At 38.1% G+C, this 21,937-nt stretch overlaps 1 protein-coding gene across 1 annotated transcript in view; it reads left to right on the forward strand.

Annotated features, from left to right (window-relative positions):
* Nucleotides 1–21,701, forward strand: part of VIT (vitrin) — a gene marked incomplete at its 3' end in the record, with an annotated part of 49,873 nt that extends 28,172 nt beyond the window's left edge. Inside the window, exons 8-18 of the mRNA XM_083375965.1 lie at nt 944–1,018; nt 3,420–3,641; nt 5,913–5,969; nt 6,424–6,462; nt 7,728–7,775; nt 14,037–14,099; nt 15,401–15,548; nt 17,009–17,112; nt 17,956–18,182; nt 20,256–20,769; nt 21,523–21,701. Of these exons, the coding sequence (XP_083232091.1) occupies nt 944–1,018; nt 3,420–3,641; nt 5,913–5,969; nt 6,424–6,462; nt 7,728–7,775; nt 14,037–14,099; nt 15,401–15,548; nt 17,009–17,112; nt 17,956–18,182; nt 20,256–20,769; nt 21,523–21,701 (1,676 nt within the window). The remainder of the gene's footprint in view (nt 1–943; nt 1,019–3,419; nt 3,642–5,912; nt 5,970–6,423; nt 6,463–7,727; nt 7,776–14,036; nt 14,100–15,400; nt 15,549–17,008; nt 17,113–17,955; nt 18,183–20,255; nt 20,770–21,522) is intronic.
* Between the last annotated feature and the right edge of the window lie 236 nt (nt 21,702–21,937).

A 21,937-nucleotide genomic window follows, 5' to 3' on the forward strand; every position in this document is an offset into this window, starting at 1 on the left:
CATTCCTACAATGGTTTTACCCTTCAATTATTTAAGTTATTAATATACTGTAAAGTTATTAATATGTGGAAGTATGGAGAGAGTATTGACCCAGGGGACCATGTGTTTTTTTTTATAGTTTTTATTCTGGTTGGGAGAGGGGTTAAACATATGTGTGAAGCCCAGGGGATTGCTTTGTAAATCTTTTAAAATAAATAAAAATAAATAGTTCAATAACAAATATCACCATATGTGATGAACTGAGAATTTGCATTTTGTAATTTAAAAAAAAGACACTGAATGGCAATTTCAGAGACTAAAAGCTTCCACATCCAAATAGTCTAACAACATTCTTCTGTAATTAAAGATGCCTTGGGTGGATATCAGTTCTAGAATGCAGTTTGCATGTTTTTGGTTTAGGGTAATAAGTGAACCCAGCTATATAAAGCTTGTTAAATATATATATTTAATAATATATATTTAATAATTATATTAAAACCAAACTAAGAAAACTAAGCACTGGATGGGACTGGAATCAGCCACCTCCAGCAGTGAGTGCCCTTCCTTTGAGGCCCCAGGTTTTGATACCCTTCCGGAAGGTCAAAAGGGACGGGGCAGCAGAAAAGGCTCGTCTCCTTGATTTTGCTTACTTCAATTCCTTAGGGTTATGATCTCATGAATCATGGTGTCTACGAGGAAAGCAAGGTGGAATAATTGCCCTCTTAGGTAAATGGTGTCGGTGGTGTAATTTGTGTCAACTAGGCTGTAAATCCATAACTGATATCATGTGTGTGATGACGTAATCCTATGTGACATCACTGAATATGAGTGCCCAGTTCTTGATATACCATGCACACCTGATGCAGCCCTCAACTACTTACCTTTTGGCTGAAAATTGTAGGTGCTTTCATGAGCGTATGATCATATATTCACTTATTGGAGATTTCGATTTTGTTTTCTTTAGAAGGCAAACCAAAAAGAGGCGTACAGTATCCATCAGTTCTGACCTATTCATCTTCTGAAAGCACAGTTACTAAAGGTAAGTGATGGATTTTCTGCTTGAGGGGACATTACTGTTTCCCCACATATGTATCTATCTTGTGATTACTTGGGTGAAGAACTTGAGCAGGATTAGTTTGTAACCATATGCTAATTTATATAAGTCTAGTATTATAAATGTTTCTTTAATACCCTTTGTTGTATTGATCATTTAATGTGGCTTAAGAAGAGATTTTTTAAAATTATTATGCCAATAATAATATTATTATTATTATTAATTGACTAGAGTTCACTCTCTGAGAAATAAAATTCAAGGATTTATGTTGCTCTGCCTCTTCTCATATCTTCCAGCTGTAAAGGTAGGGTCATCCTCATCATCAAAACCTTGATCCAACTCATGTAGCAAAGATACAACATCTCTTTTCTAGGAATGTGTTTTTAATAATTTTATGGCTTCAAGGACACCCCGTGTTAAATTTTTTTGGGTTTTTTCTCCTTATCAAATACAAAGCAAGTCATTTTGTATTTGGAATCTTCTGCTAGCATATCTGTATGTGCCAAGTGTTTGTGATCAACATTTTGTATATGTCATTTTGTGGTTTTTGTTGGAATGCTAGAGACCAGGGATTTATTACTGTATATCTTTCTAGCTTTGAAACTAATACTGTAAAATTATTGTTTGGATCCCTTCCAATGGTGCCTGCTTTTGGGGTGAGTTTCCACCCCAATCCTCATCATGATGAAACTGTTCTCATTTATTTCTGTAATGCAAATGTTTGAGCTATTTTTGACACTCTTGTACAACTTTTCTGGGCTGCCTTTTTCATCCCAGTGAATATTTTTTAAAAAGAACTTTTTTTGACAATATATCCAACTGATATCTATGACATCAATTGGATAAAGATCAAGGCTTGTTATAAATCAGAAATGAAGCATTCCAAATTTTGTGTTCAAAACTTACATTTTAGCATTACTTTCTTTGAAACCCCCACTAAGATTGGCCAATAATTGCAGAATTCACTTTTATCGACAGCAATATAAAGCTCCTAATAATTGCACTGGAAAAATGTGCCCCTTCTGACATTATTATGATTGGTTGCCACCAGCCAGATTTTTAGACTGGATTTGGCATATTTATCCACTATGGAGTCTTCCCAAGCACCTGAGATAGGCAGATTTACTTGTCTGATGTTGTTAAGAGTATCAATAATATAAGCTGCTCTAAGTAAAACTGCTTCTTGCAATCTCTGAAAATTGAATACGATTCAAAGAAATTTTAAAAAGTCAGAAGTACCTAGTGTTTTGACTAACTCAGATACTGTACATTTGCCCAGATCAATATGACTTTTTCTAGTACAAGTGGATCCCTGTAAGGCTGCTTCATCAGACTCCTCAAACGTTCTCCCCAGCTGCAGCACCTTCCAGTATGTCACTGAGGCTCAAGAGAGGGTTGAGGGAGAACATCAGTGGTTAAAGTGGGGATTTTATGTATCTAACTCATAGTAGCATTTTTTCTTTAATCCAACGGCTTGAAATCATATTCTGTATTCCACAAAGGATCTACTTGTCATGTACAGTAGGCAAATTTTGGCTCCTCTTGGGTCTTTCTGGGTTTTGTTGATGTATATCATGAACATTTATTAGGAGGAGATATGACAAGGCAAATGACAAAACTTGACTTGAAGTTCCTGATACAAAGCCAGGAACTTGGAAGCAAAAGGACAGTGGTCTCTACTAAGAATCTCTTCTATGTGTCCACAGACCCTTCAACAAACAAAGGAGGAGAAGAAGTGGAAGGCTGGGAGGTAGAAAACTAAGGGTCTGCCAGAGAGAGAAAACATCTAGACTGACTAAAAGCCAGTCTTGAGACAGGAGGGATTTTTATATTCTGAGGATGTTGTCAGAGAACGTTGTGAGGAGAGTTGCCCAAAACGTCAAGATGAGGGTTTTGATTGTGCTGGCACTTTGACTCTTAGACCATACTGATGCAGTCAAGCCTACCAACCCTGATACCTAAAAATAGGTGAAATTACCTTCATTACATTAGATTTCTCATAAATTAATTTACATTTTACTTATTTATATTTGGGCCCTCGTTAGACTACATATATACACACCTACACATAGTCAGAACATTTGTTATAAATTATTTTGTTTTTACTAAAAAGGGCAATCCTGACGCACAATACTCTGAAAGCAGAAACTGTTGCAAATAAAGGTGCTGGTTCTGATCCATCACTGCTGGACTGCTGAGCACGTCATGAGTTTGGAAGTGCTTATGAGGGACTGCTGACCTCCTCTTAGTTCTAGCTGTTTTTATGTAGATCACATTGTATCTTCATCTACCAGCCATCCCCAACCTACAGCTGAAATCCAACCTAATTATGTTAGCGGGCACATGCTTTTTTTCAGTGAGATGCTATATTTCAACCTTTATGTAGGAAATTCATTAAGGAAAGGCTCTCAGACAACTGCAGCTCCATTACCAGCCACACATGGTGCCGCTCGCACATTGAAACGCTTCACCACCACAACCGAATTGGTCAGCACAACTCCAAAGGCAACCACCACTTCAACCACCGTTGCGTTGACGACCTTCACCAAAGTGACAACTGTCACAGTGGCAAAGCCTCCCATTGCAGTGCACAAAGTCAGGGATCTGGGTGAGTGGAATGAAGACGAGCTTCACAAACTAGTTGTTTAATAACCCAACTCGACAGGGCAATGGAACAAATTTGCTAGATCTACCTCCTCACCACCATTCTCATCACATCTCATCTCATCATCTCATTTGTACAAATGTAAAGCGGTGGTCTTCTGATGACTCCACAGAAGATTGTTCAGAATCATGCATGTCTGATGGTGCTGCACCTCCTCCTCCTCCTCCTTATAGTTCAGTGGAGAAATGTCTGAGTCTCTTCCAAATGTGACCTCACTGTGGATTTTAAAAATGTTTCAGCCCTACACAGTTCTTTTCATTCAGAAATATTCACAGGCACCTTTCAGACCTCCATACAGAGACTTTCCAAAACTTTTATCCTTCTTTTATACATGTACCTCATGGTTGATATAACCACTTCTTTTCAGCCCCATTGTTGCTCGTCTTCTAAACTTTGGGACACACTGAAATATACTATTTGATCAGAGGACTTAAACTTTTTAGATACAACTGTTCTTCTAGTTCTTGATTAGGATGCTTAATATGCTTCATCTTTTTTTAGATTCAGTTTCACCTCCTTCATTCATATCCAGTGCTTCTTTGCACTCTGCCCAAAAATCCTTTCAAAATCTAGGCTCTACGTGTTCTATCTGAATGTGTATAGTTTGAATTTAGTCCTGGTTTATTACATGTAGTCATAACCCAAGTCCAGACAAACCAAGATATAAAGCAATCAAGTTCATTTACATAGAACTGATAACACTTTTTTCTTTCTAAATTCTGTTTTAATTTATTTTTTTTAATTCCATTGATTCTAGTGAAATAACATTAATGAGAAGTACAGCGTGGCCTTTCTTCTTGCACAAGTACAGTAGTCCTCAGCTTACAAAAGTTCATTTAGTGTCCATCAAAGTCACAAAGGCACTGAAAAAAGTGACTTGCAAACATTTTTCACACTTACACTGTTGCAGTATCCCCATAGTTACATAGTTACATCAAAATTCAGACAGTCAGCAACTGACTCACATTTATTATGGTTGCAGTATCCCAGGGTCATGTGATCATCTTTTGTGACCTTCTGACAAGCAAAGTCAATGGAGAAGCCCAATTCACTTAGCAACCATATTACTAACTTAATAACTGCATGGATTCACTTAACAATTGTGGTAAGAAAGGTAGTAAAGATCACTTCACAATTGTCTTGCTTAGCAATATAAATTTTGGGCACAATTGTGATTGTAAGTTGTGGACTGCCTATACAGCAACTGAGACTTTCATGAACGTGGTGGTAGGTCTTCCAGAGGCAGTCTTTTAGACTTTTACACAAATCTTTCTCTACTAGCAAAGCTTTCCACAGCCTCTTTTTTCCACTTTAGAATATTAGCCTTATAAAATAGTCCTTTTAATTTTTCATAAACATGACATAACAATTTTTCCTAAGAACTGGCCATGTGTGGCTTTTCAGATATTACTAAGATTTTAATCATCATGACTGCAATCCTTTAACATTTAGACAGCCATATGTTGCCCACCTATTTTAAAAGTTTTTGAAAGAGAGGCTAACATTCTTAATGAGTTGTTTATATGCATTCAATGGACAGAGAGATAGAGTTGGTTTCACAAAATAAAATGCAACATGTACTCTTGCTCTCAGTTTTTTACCTCATGAATATCTGGGGGGGAAAAAATTTCCAAAGCCAAGTCAGAACATTCTGAGGTAGGACATCTAACTCTCCCTCCCTCTGAAAACAGGACTGAAAAAGCTTCTAGCACAGCTTCCTGTGAGAGTAGGTCACACTTTTCCCAGCTGTGACCTTGCCCTGTGCTGGAGAACATCCGGACTCTGCCCACCACCTGCGACCTTCCATTTCATCTTTCCAGATTACTTTCCTTCTTCTTGCCATCTCTCTTAGTTTTCATTTGGAATTTCACATGGATGCCATTGGCATCAAGCTCACTCCCAAACAATCTGCTATCCATGGACTCATCAGAAGACTACCCAAGAGGAGTGGGGACCTCCCTTAGCAACACAATGTTTTATTTCACTTCACCATTTCTTTCCCCGTAGGGATCGACCATCCCTTCTGTATTGTTGCTAAGAAAAATGCATGATTGTGTCCATGAAATCACCAAGAAGTGAAAAATATATTCAAAACTTAAACATCTAGGCTGATATTTATGCTTTACCTATTTCCCCCTCCTGCCCCCATCAGCTTGTTTCATACACTACCGTTCTTGTGCTTTTGTTGTAACATACTTTCTTGTTCATTCTTAGGCTCTAGCAATGCCCATCCAGTTTATTCAGCGGTGGCAGCGGCAGCAGCAGCAGCAAGTAAGTACGAGGACAAGGGAATGGCATTACTGACCACAGCCCTCTCAGGTGCACCTGAAAGCAAATATCAATAAAACCAGCTACCTATTTTAAATTGATTTCATTCAGTAGAGAAGAAAGTACTGAAATTCAAATTCAATTTCTATAATATAGCAATAGCACTTAGACTTATATACCGCCTCACAGAGCTTTACAGCCCTCTCAAAGCAGCTTACAGTCAGCTTATTGCCCCCAACAGTCCGGGTCCTCATTTTACCAACATCAGAAGAATAGAAGGATGAGTCAACCTTGAATCAGTCAGGCATTCTAACCACTGTGCCACCACAGCTCTAGATTAATACAAGCATTTTCAACTCTCAAAGTGGTAAAATCAATCCTTTTTTTAAAAAAAAAAATATTTTTACAAAGTTTGGGAAACTTCAAATAAAGTATTCTATTTCAATTCCTATTTTAGGACAAGTTCAAACTGTACAAGGAAGAACTCAAAATCAAGGTATGTCCTAATTCAATGGATTTTCTAACTAAAAGAATATTAAGGTTTATTCATTAACTGATCAGTAAAATATTTTAAGGATGGAGCTAGTAACAGAACTATTCTTCATCCTAAGATAGATAAAGCTTTTACTATTTTAAAATTTTTCTTAGAAAGAATTCATACTCCTAAAAGTGAAACTATCTCAATATACTTGCTTTTGAATAAGTTTCTTGTTAATACTTCCTAGTACATTTTCAAAATTATTTAATATGATTGAGCCAAATTTAAATAGTTTTATCTTAGTTGCTCTTTGTTAATTCAGAGGTAATTTTATAGCTATCCACTAAGGACGCGGTGGCTCAGTGGGTTAGGACGCTGAGCTTGTCGATCAGAAGATTGGCAGTTTGGCGGGTCGAATCCCGAGTGCCGCATAGCACAGTGAGCGCCTGTTACTCATCCCAGCTTCTGCCAACCTAGCAGTTCGAAAGCACGTAAAAATGCAAATAGAAAAATAGGGACCACTATGGTGGGAAGGTAACAGCGTTCCGTGCGCCTTTGGCATCTAGTCATGCCGGCCACATGACTTTGTAAAGGTGGCACTGGGAAGGTAAAGGTAAAGGTTCCCCCGCACATGCGTGCTAGTCGTTTCCAACTCTAGGGGCCGGTGCTCATCATCCTTGGACAAGCGCTGGCTCTTTGGCTTTCAAACGGAGATGAGCACCAGCCCCTAGAGTCGGAAACGACTAGTACACATGTGCGGGGGAACCTTTACCTTTACCTAAGTATCCACTGAAGTAATAATTGAAAACCTTACACTAAATAAACCTGAATTTGGTTTGACCGGGAACCTATAATCAATTATGTCAACAAAGACAGAAACACACAATTTAGCAAACAAGCACTGAAAATAAATGAGGCATCCCTCTGTTTCTATCTACAGCTTTCCTACCAATTTTAATGTACTGCTTCAAATTTTTCAAAGTTATTAGGGCAAATATCTTCGTATTAAAATTTAATACTTTCAAAAGAGAAGAAGATCCTCTACTACAGGAAAGCCACAAACTGTCTCTCCAAGTTCATGTTATAACTCCAACTCATGTTATAACGCCAGAAATGACTCTCAAAATAAACTTAAGGCAGAGTTTGTTTTACATGCTCTGTTATTTACATAATTTCAACAAATTTGGCTCATGTATTTATTTAAGATGTGATATTTTTTCCATTAGGCTAAGATTAAATTGTGAGTTTGAATAATAATTATGTTTGTTTTTCGTGTATGACAGCTACTGAAACAGATGTGTGGAAGTCTGGATCAAGCCTTTTGGACGCGGGTAAAAATTTTCTCACAAAGTCTATTAAACAGCAACAATGTATAATAAGTGTGTATATATCATGTGTCCCTTTCATGGATTACTGACTTGTCATGGCGAAGGGGCTTGTGTAATTCAATGAAGCTATGAGCTATGCCATGCAGGGCCACCCAAGACGGAAAGGTCATAGCAGAGAGTTCTGACAAAACGTGATCCACTGGAGAAGGAAATGGCAACCCATTCCAGTATCTTTGCCATGAAAACCCCATGGACAGTACCAAAAGGCAAAACGATATGACGCTGGAAGATGAGCCCCTCAGGTCGGAAGGTATCCAATATGCTACTGGGGAAGAGCAGATGGCTAGTACTAGTAGCGCCAGAAAGACTGAAGCGACTGGGCCAAAGCCAAAAGGACGCTCAGCTGTGGATGTGTCTGGTGGTGAAAGGAAAGTCCGATGCTGTAAAGATTTTTTTCTCCGTAGGAACCTGGAATGTAAGATCCATGAATCAAGGAAAGCTGGACGTGGTCAAACAAGAGATGACAAGACTGAACATTGACATCTTAGGTATCAGCGAACTAAAATGGACAGGAATGAGTGAATTTAATTCAGATGACCATCAGGTATACTACTGCGGGCAAGAATCCCTCAGAAGAAATGGAGTAGCCTTCATAGTCAATAAAAGAGTAGGAAAAGCAATACTGGGATACAATCCCCAAAATGACAGAATGATCTCAGTTCGAATCCAAGGCAAACCATTCAATATCACAGTAGTCCAAGTCTATGCCCCAACCACTGGTGCTGAAGAGGATGAAATTGACCGGTTATATGAGGCCCTGCAGCACCTTATAGAACTAACACCAAAAAATGATGCCCTTATCATCATAGGGGATTGGAATGCTAAAGTAGGAAGCCAAAAGATAACCAGAATAACAGGCAAGTTTGGCCTTGGAGTACAAAATGAAGCAGGGCACAGGCTGATAGAATTTTGTCAAGAGAATGCAATGATCATAGCAAACACTCTTTTCCAACAACTCAAGAGATGGCTCTACACATGGACATCACCAGACAACCAACACAGAAATCAGATTGACTATGTGCTCTGCAGCCAAAGATGTAGAAACTCTATACAGTCAGTAAAAACAAGACCAGGAGGTGACTGTGGCTCAGACCATGAGCTTCTCATTACAAAGTTTAAGCTTAAACTGAAGGAAGTAGGGAAAAGCACTAGACCGCTCAGGTATGAATTAAATCATATCCCTGTTGAATATACAGTAGAGGTGACAAATAGATTTAAGGAATTAGATCTGATAAACAGAGTGCCTGAAGAACTATGGACAGAGTTTCGCAACATTGCACAAGAGGTAGCAACCAAAACCATCCCAAAGAAAAAGAAATGCAAGAAAGCAAAATGGCTGTCTGAGGAAGCTTTGCAAATAGCTGAGGAAAGGAGGGAACCGAAAGGCAAGGGAGAAAAAGAAACATACGCCCAATTGAATGCAGAATTCCAGAGAATAGCTAGAAGAGATAAGAATGCCTTCTTAAATGAAAAGTGTAAAGAAATAGAAGAAAACAATAGAATAGGGAGCACCAGAGATCTCTTCAAGAAAATTGGAGAGATGAAGGGAACGTTTCATGCAAAAATGGGCATGATAAAGGACCAAAATGGCAGGGACCTAACAGAGGCAGAAGAGATTAAGAAGAAGTGGCAAAATTACACAGAACTATAAAGAATGAGCTTAACGTCCCTGATAACCACGATGAGGTGATCACTGACCTTGAGCCAGACATCCTAGAATGTGAAGTGAAGTGGGCCTTAGAAAAACTGAGCAACAACAAAGCTAGTGGAGGTGACAGTATTCCAGCTGAGCTATTCAAAATCTTAAAAGACAGTGCAGTAAAAGTGCTACACTCAATTTGCCAGCAAATTTGGGAAACTCAACACTGGCCACAGGATTGGAAAAGATCAGTTTACATTTCAATTCCAAAGAAAGGCAGTGCCAAAGAATGTTCAAACTATCGCACCATTGCACTCATTTCACATGCTAGTAAAGTTATGCTTAAAATCCTACAAGCTAGACTCCAGCAGTATGTGGATAGAGAACTACCAGAAGTACAGGCAGGATTTTGAAGAGGCAGAGGAACTAGAGATCAAATTGTCAACATACGCTGGATCATGGAGAAAGCTAGGGAGTTCCAGAAAAACATCTACTTCTGCTTCATTGACTATGCTAAAGCCTTTGATTGTGTGGATCACAACAAACTGTGGCAAGTTTTTAAAGAGATGAGAGTACCAGACCATCTTATTTGTCTCTTGAGAAACCTATATGCGGGTCAAGAAGCAACAGTGAGAACTGGACACGGAACCACTGATTGGTACAAAATTGGGAAAGGAGTCCGGCAAGGCTGTATACTGTCGCCCTGCCTATTTAACTTATATGCAGAGCACATCATGAGAAAGACAGGGCTAGATGAATCAAAAGTTGGAATTAAGATTGCCGGGAGAAATATCAACAACCTAAGATATGCAGATGATACCACTCTAATGGCAGAAAGTGAAGAAGAACTAAAGAGCCTCTTGTTGCGGGTGAAGAAGGAGAGTGCAAAACTTGGGTTGAAACTTAACATTAAGAAAACCAAGATCATGGCATCCATCCCTCTCAATTCCTGGTAAATAGATGTTGAAGAAATGGAGGTAGTGACCGATTTTATTTTCCTGGGCTCCAAGATCACCGCAGATGGGGACTGCAGCCAAGAAATTAAAAGATGCTTGCTCCTCGGGAGGAAAGCAATGGCAAGTCTAGACAGCACACTAAAAAGCAGAGACATCACCCTGTCAACAAAAGTGCATATAGTCAAGGCTATGGTCTTCCCAGTTGCAATGTATGGCAGTGAAAGTTGGACCATAAGAAAGGCTGAGTGCCAAAGAATTGAGGCCTTTGAACTATGGTGCTGGAGAAGACTCCTACGAGTCCCTTGGACTGCAAAGCGATCAAACCGGTCAGTCCTAGAGGAGATCAACCCTGACTGCTCTTTAGAAGGCCAGATCCTGAAGTTGAAACTCAAATACTTTGGCCACCTAATGAGAAGGAAGGATTCACTGGAGAAGAGCCTAATGCTGGGAAAGATTGAGGGCAATAGAAGAAGGGGATGACAGAGAATGAGGTGGCTGGATGGAGTCACTGAAGCAGTAGGCGTGAGCTTAAATGGACTCCAGAAGATGGTAGAGGACAGGAAGGCCTGGAGGAATGTTGTCCATGGGGTCGCGATGGGTCAGACACGATTTCGCAGCTAACAACAACTCAAAATATATCATGTGTGGAGGAAACACAAGCAGTTGTTTTTTGTTATGGTGAAGTTCCATACATAGGATGATTTCATAAGATTCTTTTGAGTCTTGTGTCTCACTCTATTTCATAAAAATATATGCAAATTAAGGCATATAAGCAAATATGTCAGATAATATGAAATAGTGAATTGAAGTGCTTTGGATTAGATTTATACTGCACAATTTTATCAGCTGGTCAGCTTTCATTTATGGATCCCCACTGAAAAACTACTTTCAGGGTTCATTTGGCACACAGGCTGAATTCACCCAATTCACTCAGAATGAAGATAAGATAAGATAAGATAAGATAAGATGATAAGATAAGATAAGATAAGATAAGATAAGATAAGATAAGATAAGATAAGATAAGATAAGATAAGATAAGATAAGATAACCTTTATTGTCATTTTTTTACTGTGCAAATGAGATTTTTCTACGTAGCTTTTCTTCTTTCAGAGGTAGTTTTACATTACACAAAAGACAGTGTATGCAAACAAACGAAAGTCTTCAATTTGTGTATGTGTTTGTGTGTTTGGTTGTTGGTGGCTTTGATGTTCAGATCATTTTAAAAAGGTTGTCAGTATTAGGAAATAAACTGTATGCGCCGACCAGTGCTTTTTTTGTAAAAGAAAAAGGTGCCAGAACTCTCACATGTCATACAACCCGCCTTGCCTACACTACAAGGTTCCATCCATAAAAGGTGCCGGAACTCCGTTCTGAGCGTTCTATGAGAAAAAAAGCCCTGGCGCCAACAGATCATTCGTGATGGATAAAAACTGACTCATTGCAAAAGATTTTCCATCTTAGATAGAAGGAGCTACCACGACGGAGGATTTCCAAGAGACCAGAATGCGATACAAAGTTGGCCCAGTGATTGTTTGATGCAAGCCAATTATCATTTCAAAGAGAATTATTTTTAGTTGGTATGAGACAACTGCTGTCTGAATAGAGATTTAATGAGCCTGGACAGCTGTGACGATCTGGTGGTGAAAAAGCTTAATTAGCTTGCCACAAAGTCCTACCTCAATGAGCTGAGATTCTCAGGATTCAACAATGCCATTTTAAAGCAAGCCTGGGAACTTGCAGGCCTCCCTGGAAACAGCAACTTTTTCAATCAGCTCTGAGAAATACACGCTGGGTGGCCTTCCTCTTCTGAGTGTTGCTGGCACTTAGGTGACGACTTTCCAGGAGACACTGGAAACCCTGTCTGTGATTTGGTGAATATGATAGAACTTGCTGAGGTGGCCAAATTGACCTTTCAATTAGACAAAAGACAAAACAGTATCTGTGTTTGGTGCTGACTTGTGGAGTTTTTTTTTTTTAATAAAACAGCAAAATAAATGAACTAATGATTTTGACAGACAGGATAGATTATAGAAAGAAGAAAGTCACGTTGCAGCTTTAAAGAAAGAGGTAGATTTGTAATTTTAGTCATAGCTGCCCTAAAGAAGATAAGAAGTTATTTCTTTATATCTTTTTTCTTTCTTTTCTATTTTTCTTCTACCTTTTTCCTTTCCTTTTCTTGCACTTTAGCTTTCTCTTTTATTTCCTTCTCTCCCACTTCTTATTCTGTTTTAGTTTGAATGAATTTTTGCTCTTGCTTTTAAAACTTTCCCAAAAAAAAATTACATTTTAGAAAAGAAAGCTGGGTCTATGATAATGCGAGCAGAATGTTAACATGGTGAAAATAATGTTTTAAAAGTCTCAACTCTCCATTAGAACTGCATTAGTAACCTGTGAATACAAGATATTCTGTGTTATCTGGGATTCAAAAAAGAATTGTGCTTTCCAATATGCATTGGCAAAGTGTGTGTGTACCTCCCTCCCCCATGATGGTCTTTTAAGCTCTTGGGATCTTCAGAATTTTAGGCATAAACTCACCACTTTAAAAGGGACGCAAGAGCTTGCAAACAGGCCAGCAAGCAATGCAGTATTTAAGGAATTAAATTGGTGGTGGTGTTCTGTGTCCAGTTGTGTTGCCAGTGTGTCTCCAGGGATAGCCTCGTACAGCAGGTGAAGTATGTAGAATTCTTCCTTTGGCCCTGCACTTCCAGCAATACATGTACTATAGGACTGGCTCTCAACTAGGTGGTGAACATGCTACAAGTGCATTCAGAAGCAGTGTAGTTAGGACACATCTGAAGTCACTGAAATTTGAGCTTAAATTTCCAACTTTTCACTTATATGGAAAAATGTAGTGTGGGTAGTCCACACATGTGATATTTTTTTGTTTAACAACAGTTTGAAGTTACAACACCCTCAGAAAAGTGACTTATAACCTGTCCTTAAGGTTATAACTATTACATCTTTTCCCATGATCATGTGATTGCATTTTAGGATGGTTGCGATGTCTTTATGGTCATGTGATCCTGATTTACAACCTGCCCAGCTGGCTTCCAACAAACAAAGGCAATGGGGGAAAGCCGGACTCCCTTAACAACCGCATGATTCCCTTAAGAAATGCAGATACTCATGTAGCAACTGTGGGGAAATGGTTGTAAAATTGGGGCCAATCATGTGACAATTCACTTAACAACCACACTGCTTAGCAACTGAAAGTCTGATCCTAGTTGTGACTGTAAGGCAAGGACTACCTGCTCAGGTCACTTTTTGCCTCTGTCGTGTTGAGACCCAGTTTCTTTGAAAGTGAGTGGTCAGATTGAATATACAATAGGTTGAAAACACTGGACTGTACAGTTTTCTGAGCTCCCCAAGGCAGTTGTACCAGTGCACAACTGGACCTATGCTTTACTACCCAATTATTCCATCTTATCTGAGCCCTGTTAGAAGTTCATTCTTGTCTAAAACAAGTTTTCCCTTTCTATGCTAAATCATTCTGAAGTCATCTCACAATTTCTTTGTTCAACATTCAATTAGCAGACTGCATTTGATGTGAATGTCTCCTCTTTCCTGACCTTCAAATTTAATAATGATATATAACATTGATCATTCTAGGTTTCAGCTCCAAGGAAGACATAGTCCCAAAGCCTTTGAAGCCAGTTTCCCAGGGAAATCCAAGTATGTGAATCACAAATGTATTTACGTCCTTTCATAATCATCTGTTTTTAGCAGACAAAGAGAAGAACATTTTACTGACTTGGCATTTCGTGAATGAAATCTGTTCCCTGAGCAGGGGGAAGGGGCAATGGTGTCACTAGCAGAACTACTAGTGGGGACAAATTAATTTCCATTCAGGTTTATTCAAATGTTGATCATTTATTAATAAATGCAGATTTTTTTCCCCACTAACTTGCAGCGATAACAACAAATGATAAAGCTACTATCTGTTAATAATCAATTTGGTAACTGTAAAAAGAGAAAGAGAGGAATGACTTTTTATACAGAGTTATATTATGCAATACAATGAGTGTAAATACATGTATTTAAGATATTTATTTTTTGTTCAGTCATGACTCCATGGACAAGGCCCCCCCATGTCCTCCACTGTCTCCCAGAGTTTGCCCAATTCATGTTCATTGCACTGATGACACTAACTGATCATGTCATCCTCTGTCGTCCCCTTCTCCTTTTGCCTTCAATCTTTCCCAATGTCAGGGTCTTTTTCAATGAGTCCTCTCTTCTCCTATTTCATACTTCTTAACTTCCCATCTTTCTCAGAGAAGGGCTATGAGTGATGTACACAGCAATAAAACTGTTTTACATAGTTAAGCTATTCCTGGACCCAACTTAAGTTTGTTCATGGGTGAATTGAATGGCATGGGTGAGTAACCTCCATCTTTAGAAAGTCAGAAGAAAGTAAGAAAAAAAATTATAGCATTCTTCCTATTATGATAAATTAGTAGGTGTAAGTAACGCATAGTTTAAAATGTCACCCCCACAGCTCAAAAGATCTAGAACTCACTTGAGGCTTTTGTATGCCCCTGAAATTTGGCTGTTGGACACAAAAAAACCCACCAGGATACTCCTGATTAGAAGAGAGGCCATAAAAAGTTTATTTGGATGGCTGTTTATTGCTTTAACGTGTCCTGTGATATTAGGGATTCCAAGCACTGCTTTGGCCAATCTTGTTACCCTGAACTTTCTGTTTTCTGTGAACGCTTGCAAACATGACTATAACTACAAACAATGATCAGCAGAGCATTTGAGAGATAAATGAGGTGTTATGTAATAATAATAATAAGTCTTTATTGATTAGCCCTTGGGACATATCAAAGTGCAAAGTTCCAGCAACAAATTGTTACTAAAATTTGATAAAGGCAATTTAAAATGGAATTGAGGTGTTATGATCTTAACACATAACATACAATACAAATGGTCCCAAACTCTTTTAATGTATCTAATCTAATTTATTTTCCTAGATTGCAAAGTTGACTTAGCCTTTTTGATAGATGGGAGCTGGAGCATTGGCAGGCGCCGTTTTCAGATCCAGAAACAGTTCCTCAAAGATGTATCTCAAGCTATGGATGTTGGCCCAATAGGGCCTCTCATGGGCATTGTTCAGTATGGGTAATAGTGCATTGTTTTTATAAAAACCATGTATTTAAGAAGAAAAATAGATTTTAGAATGTGTATCATACACACAGAGACACACACACACAATCATATGCACACAAACTTACACATACACACAAGCACCTACAGAAATAAATATTAATAAAATACAAAGATATGTTAACTCCCTTTCTAAGTCCCATTTCATGAATTTTCATGGACTTAGGAGAGTATCTGGCTTTAGATTGGCTAATACATAGTAATAGAACATTGGTCAGCAACGGGGCGAGGTGGACATTCATTTCTTCCATTGTGTATTAAATATTTTATTCTAAAAGTAGATGTAGTCTTCAGGAAGGCAAAAGCAAAATAAAGTGTCATAAATTAATATTCTGCCTCTGGCAGTAACCAAATATATCCAAGAGTTCCAGTAGAATTGCATAAAAGATATAGCAGAAAGGGCAACTTATACGGTACACACACTGTATTTTTTTCTTCAAATATTGCTGATTTGGAATAGCTTATTTTCAATTGATTCATATTATATTTACTTTTATTTATATTACGAGTGTATTGGGAAAAATAAATATGCATCATGTGATGTGTGTGCGTCTGCATGTATACAGCCCAATTTCAAAATAGCTGGGATATCAGAATATATGAAAAAACAAACAAATATAAAATTAAACGGATCAGTCCCCATTTGTACCTAAAATATGTTTCAAAGATATAAGGGTTCTAAGCAGTGGGGAAGAGAAGGAAGAGAAAGAAGTGTGTGCACTCAGAGTTCAGAGGGAGTTCGATGCCACATGGCACACAAATTTTTAGGGAACAAATATGGGTCCTGCCTTGTTTTTAGAGTGTGTTTGTCTCAGGTGATAAGGGGTTCAGAAAGTTTAATTAGGTGCCTTGAGGAAGGACCATCTCAATCAAGTTCCAGCATGAAAACAACAACAATACCCTGCTATTAAACTTATGTAAAATTAAGTAGGTATGCTTTTATTAAACCAAAGAGTTGATCTCCAGTGATTTGAAAGGACGGATAAGATGGAATTGGCAGATGGAAGCAAACAGTAAATTAATAATTCAGTATGAATTATTAAACATTTTGAACAATTTATTATTAACAATTTACTATTGCTATTAGTTATTACTATTAATAATTCATAGCAAATTATTAATAGTAATAATAGTAAATAGTAAATTGTTTTTTAATGGTTAATTATTACACAGAAAGTTCTATTTTCTGCTTTTAAAGAAAATCATCTCTGCAAATTACTCATACCCATGAAAATCTAATTGTTTAACTGGGGAAAGTAAAAGCATAAAATTTCAACATTCAGGAACTATTTGTGCATAGAATTCTTTGCTTGGAAAAAAAAATTACCTGAAAATTGACCTTATTTACTTTCAGTAATGGGCTGCTGTCAATACTGAGTTTTACATGACCTTTTTTTTCTTTGTTTTACAAATAGTGATGACCCTTCTACTGAATTTAACTTGAAGGCCTATGCAAATACCAAGGACTTAAAAAATGCCATTGAGAAAATATCCCAAAAAGGAGGCTTATCCAATGTTGGTAGGTAACAGATATGATGTACCAAATCTGCTTAAGAATCAGATGCCAAGATCTGAGGTTATTGTTTCACCTTCTGGAGAGATTCATAGCTCAAGATCATCATCTGTTTCATTTATTCTACACTGTCTTTTCCGATTTTGGGGGAGGAAAGAGGTTCCCCAAAACAACAGTGTTGAATTCTGAAAGAAGGAGTCAATGTAAAGATACATTCTATTCCACTCTATGAGGAAACTCATCATGTTTTGGCATCACCATTGATTGGTCTAGGACTGAATTTCAAACAATAAGATGTTAGAACTGTACTATTTTCCAGTGTCTAAAATTTATCATGCAGATATTGTAGAGCCCTTCATCTCGCCACAAATTCAAGCCATTTCTGTAGGATCAGAATGGACTAAGCTCATTTGATATGTATGTGAAGTTGATGTACATCCTTGGTCTTAGACACATTTGGTTGAGAAAATTATTCGCATCGTATATTTTTAATGGATATGAATATTTCCATCATAATGTGGACAGAAGGTTAATTTCATTGTTATTTCAGGATGAATGCTATTTCTATTCACATTTCAACCAGAGCATGTATTCCTATCAAAATCACAGTGCAGATAATTGCTTTATGTCTAATTAATCCTGACAATAAGAAGCTTCCTACTGATCTGCTGCATCTTGACACTGGCTTTAAGGTTGTGCTTTGGTTGGGTTTTGCTTTTGTCCTCTGTTTTATCATTTTTAGTCTTAATAACATGCAATACAATGCCAAATAAATAAATAGGAACTAGCTCTTTAAAGATTTATTAAACAAAGGAACAACTCTTTCCCCTCTGCTATCCTCTCGCATAGGAAAAGCTTTGTCCTTTGTTAACAAGAACTACTTTGAAGATGCCAACGGCAACCGAGGAGGTGCCCCCAATGTGGCTGTAGTGTTGGTGGATGGTTGGCCCACTGATAAGGTAGAAGAAGCCTCCAGACTGGCACGGGAGTCTGGCATTAACATTTTCTTCGTCACCATTGAAGGACCCGATGAAAATGAAAAGAAGAATGTCATTGAGACAAACTTTGTGGACAAGGTAAGAGGGAAGGGAACACTCAGAAAACTGGCAGATTTTGGAGTGTGCATGTATTATTGTGGGAAAATACGAGGTCTGGTCACTTGGCCACATATGGCATAATCAGACAAAGATAGTCTATAGTTGTTTGGCCAAAATAGCTACTTCACAGTCCCGGGACTCAGTTCTGCCAAGCATTGTGATTACGTAATGCACATTAAGATACCATACTTTTTTTAAAAATTTAAAAACCAAGCCAATAAAAACTGTTCTTGAATAGTGGATACAGATAGTCCTCGGCTTACAATTGCAGCTGGGCTCAAAACTTCCATTGCTAAGGAAGACAGCTGTTAAGTGAATTTCGCCCCATTTTAGACCCTTTAACAACTTGCCAGAGCTGTTAAACGAATCACTGTAGTTGTTAAATTAGTAACAGGGTTGTTAAGTGAATCCGGCTTCCCCATTGCCTTTGCTCATCCGAAGGTTACAAAAGGTGATCACATGACACTGGGACATTGCAACCATCATATTTGCCAGTTGCCAAGCATCCAAATTTTAATCATGTGACCAGGGAATGCTACAACGGTTGTAAGTGTGACAAATGGTCATAAGTCACTTTTTCCAGTGCTGTTGTAACAGTCAGTAATGAATGGTCGTAAGTCGAGGACTATCTGTGTTTAAAAGAAAGTTGATTAAAAAGAGGACAATTGTGGATAACTGAATATTGTGAGGCAAAGTTAATCCTTTACCTCTGCAACAGTTCTAACTGGATTCACTAGCCCCATACTATATATACACCTATTATTCACAAGAAAGGAAAGTTTCCATTGGAATCAGAAGATTTTTTTCCTCTCTTATTGCAAAACAAAACTAGATATGGTGAAATTCTAGTATCGTGCCCATTTTGACTGTTAACTTTGCCATAACAAAATGAAGAAAAGTCCAGAGATCTGTTGTACAATTCCAGCAGCAACACACTTTTGCAATTGAGATTCTGGAGTTTAAGATTTTGCTTTGTGGACACTCTGTGCCATTGCCTTCAGGTGGGTTTATTTATGAATTTATTGCAATACACATGAAAGTTCTGGACGTACCTTGGTTAGAACTTGTCCTCATAAGCTCTATGGACTGGATGCATTTTACAGAATGTCTTTTCAATTAAGTAGTATCCTCATGAGTTGGAATTCTCCCTAAAGGCTTGGCAAAGGAAGTCTCCTTCCAAAAGCAAAGCTGACTTTGGGAAATGCAAAAATAACATTTTCTTTCCTGGACACTCCTTCTGATCATTTTATGCACTTTTCCTCATAGGTTTTGCCATGAAACACATTTCTTCTGAATTCTGAAGTCCTTCACATAATTAAAGCTGGACAGGCTTCAGCCTACTGACTAATTTTGATTTTATTTAAGTTTGCTAGGGCAGAACTACAATGAGCCCCTTTGAGACATGAAAGAAGCACAAATTTGTATGCACCAATTTATGGTAGCTGCATCTTACAAAATAAAGAACTGCATGAATCTGCAATCCAGACACATGATAGAACAAAGTTTATTTGTTTGTTTAATCTATTTATAAGTCCCCCATCTCAAGAAGTGACAAAATTCTGATTTTGCAGCACTAAAATTGGTCTTGTATAAAAAAAATCAAGAACCTCCAGATGTATTGGACTTCAATCCTTATAATTTCCCACCTGTTGTGTACGCTGGCCATACTGGCTGTAAACTGTGTGAAAGAATTCCAATAGAGTTCAAGACAGTAGCAATAGCAATAATGCTTAGCTTTATATACCGCTCTATAGTACTTTACAGCACTTATATATAGCACTCCATAGTGTTTCACCGCATTCACTGAGAGGTTTACAAATGTAGGATATTGCCCCCATCAATCTGGGTCCTCTTGCTTGTTTTAAAACTGTAATGCTAAGCTTTCAGATCTTAGAACACTGATGGAGACAGGACACAGGAATAACTCCAGTAATATTACAAGATTAAACCTATATATCTAGAAATGTATAAATTTATTTTCTGGCAATTAAACAGAAGGAAACCAGGGTGTCTGGTACAGTAATTTTCGAAACTCTCATCTCTATCATTTAGGCTGTATGCAGGACCAATGGATACTATTCTATTCATGTCACCAGTTGGTTTACCTTGTACAAAGTCGTGCAGCCTTTAGTGAAACGAGTCTGTGATGTTGACCGTCTGGCTTGCAGCAAAACCTGCCTAAATTCAGCTGACATTGGGTTTGTCATTGATGGATCTAGCAGCGTTGGCACAGGTAACTTCCGCACCATTCTGCAATTTGTAGCCAATATTAGCAAAGAGTTTGAGATTTCTGATACAGATACCCGGATTGGAGCTGTGCAGTATACTTACGAACAAAGGCTGGAGTTCGACTTTAACAAGCACAACACTAAGCAGGAGGTGCTGAACGCTATCAAAAGAATCAACTATTGGAGTGGAGGAACCAGCACTGGAGCGGCCATCAACTTTGCCTTTGAGCAGCTCTTCAGCAAATCCAAACCCAACAAGCGGAAAATCATGATTTTAATTACAGATGGCAGATCGTACGATGATGTCAGGGGACCAGCTTTAGCAGCACACCAAAATGGTAATCCCCCGTTGTTATATTTTTGTTTTTGTTTTTAAAAAGGTTTAGCCAGGCAGAGCTGTTGATTTGAAGAGGGCGTTTAAATTAGGTGACCCAGAAGTCCAAGTTGAGATTAAGCTTAACTATTCCTAATTCCTCACAACCCATAACTGTCAGACCATTCTTGGATTGTATTAGGACCAGGTTTAATTGAGTTAGGTGGACTTGCTGAAGACTTAGGTCCTTTAGGCATGGCTGGCCTGGAATATCTTGTGCTGTGTTTAGTACATGTATTGTCATCTCCTTAAAGAAACTGCTGACATAGTAGATGGGCAATGGCAGGGGGGGTGGAAACATTTAAATGAAGGTGTCCAAGAAAAGACACCACTTCTTTTGCAAAGTACTGAACTGGGAGCAGGTCAATTGTGGATCGAAAGCATAGCACAATTTACTAAGTATTAAGTTACAGTGGGTGGGAAATTGCTCTTCTGTTATACCACATTCAAGTTTCTTTATTCTCCCTTTTGTGCTTTCACTGTTTTCTCAATTAACAGAAAATTCAGCATGGGGTCCTGTCCACTTGAAAACCTTTTTTAAAAAAACAAACAAAAAAATCCCCAAAATTGTAAAATAATGCTTTCATTACTCCTTTTGAACAGGCATAGGTCTTTTCTTTTTTCAAATTCTATCTGGACTATTGTGAAGATGTATATGAATTTAGCATCTATTAAAAAACGGCATTGATCCATTATAGTCTATTTTTTCCCCCTGCAGGTGTAATAGCCTACTCAATAGGAATCGCATGGGCTGCCCAAGATGAACTGGAAGCTGTGGCAACAGACCCTGATAAGGAACATTCATTCTTTGTGGATGAATTTGATAGACTCTATAGATTTGTTCCTAAGATCATTCAGAACATTTGCACAGAGTTCAATTCACAGCCACGGAACTGATTGCATCCAGCTCCAAGGGTTGCATCACTGAAATTGCATCTGATTAATCAGGCAATGCCAGAAGAGAAGTTTTTTACTTAAAGGATAATTTCAGATCTGCTCTCCAGGCATAACCATAATAGAAGCTGTAGAGTAATGCTTCCCCTCCTCCCCATGCATCTCCCCTTACTGGTTTCCAACCTGATCTGATAACAAATTGACCAATAGCCTTTGACTTATTTAAAATTATCACTTGG

Source organism: Vipera ursinii (assembly GCF_947247035.1).
Source record: "Vipera ursinii genome assembly, chromosome: 1".
Lineage (NCBI taxonomy): Eukaryota > Metazoa > Chordata > Lepidosauria > Squamata > Viperidae > Vipera > Vipera ursinii.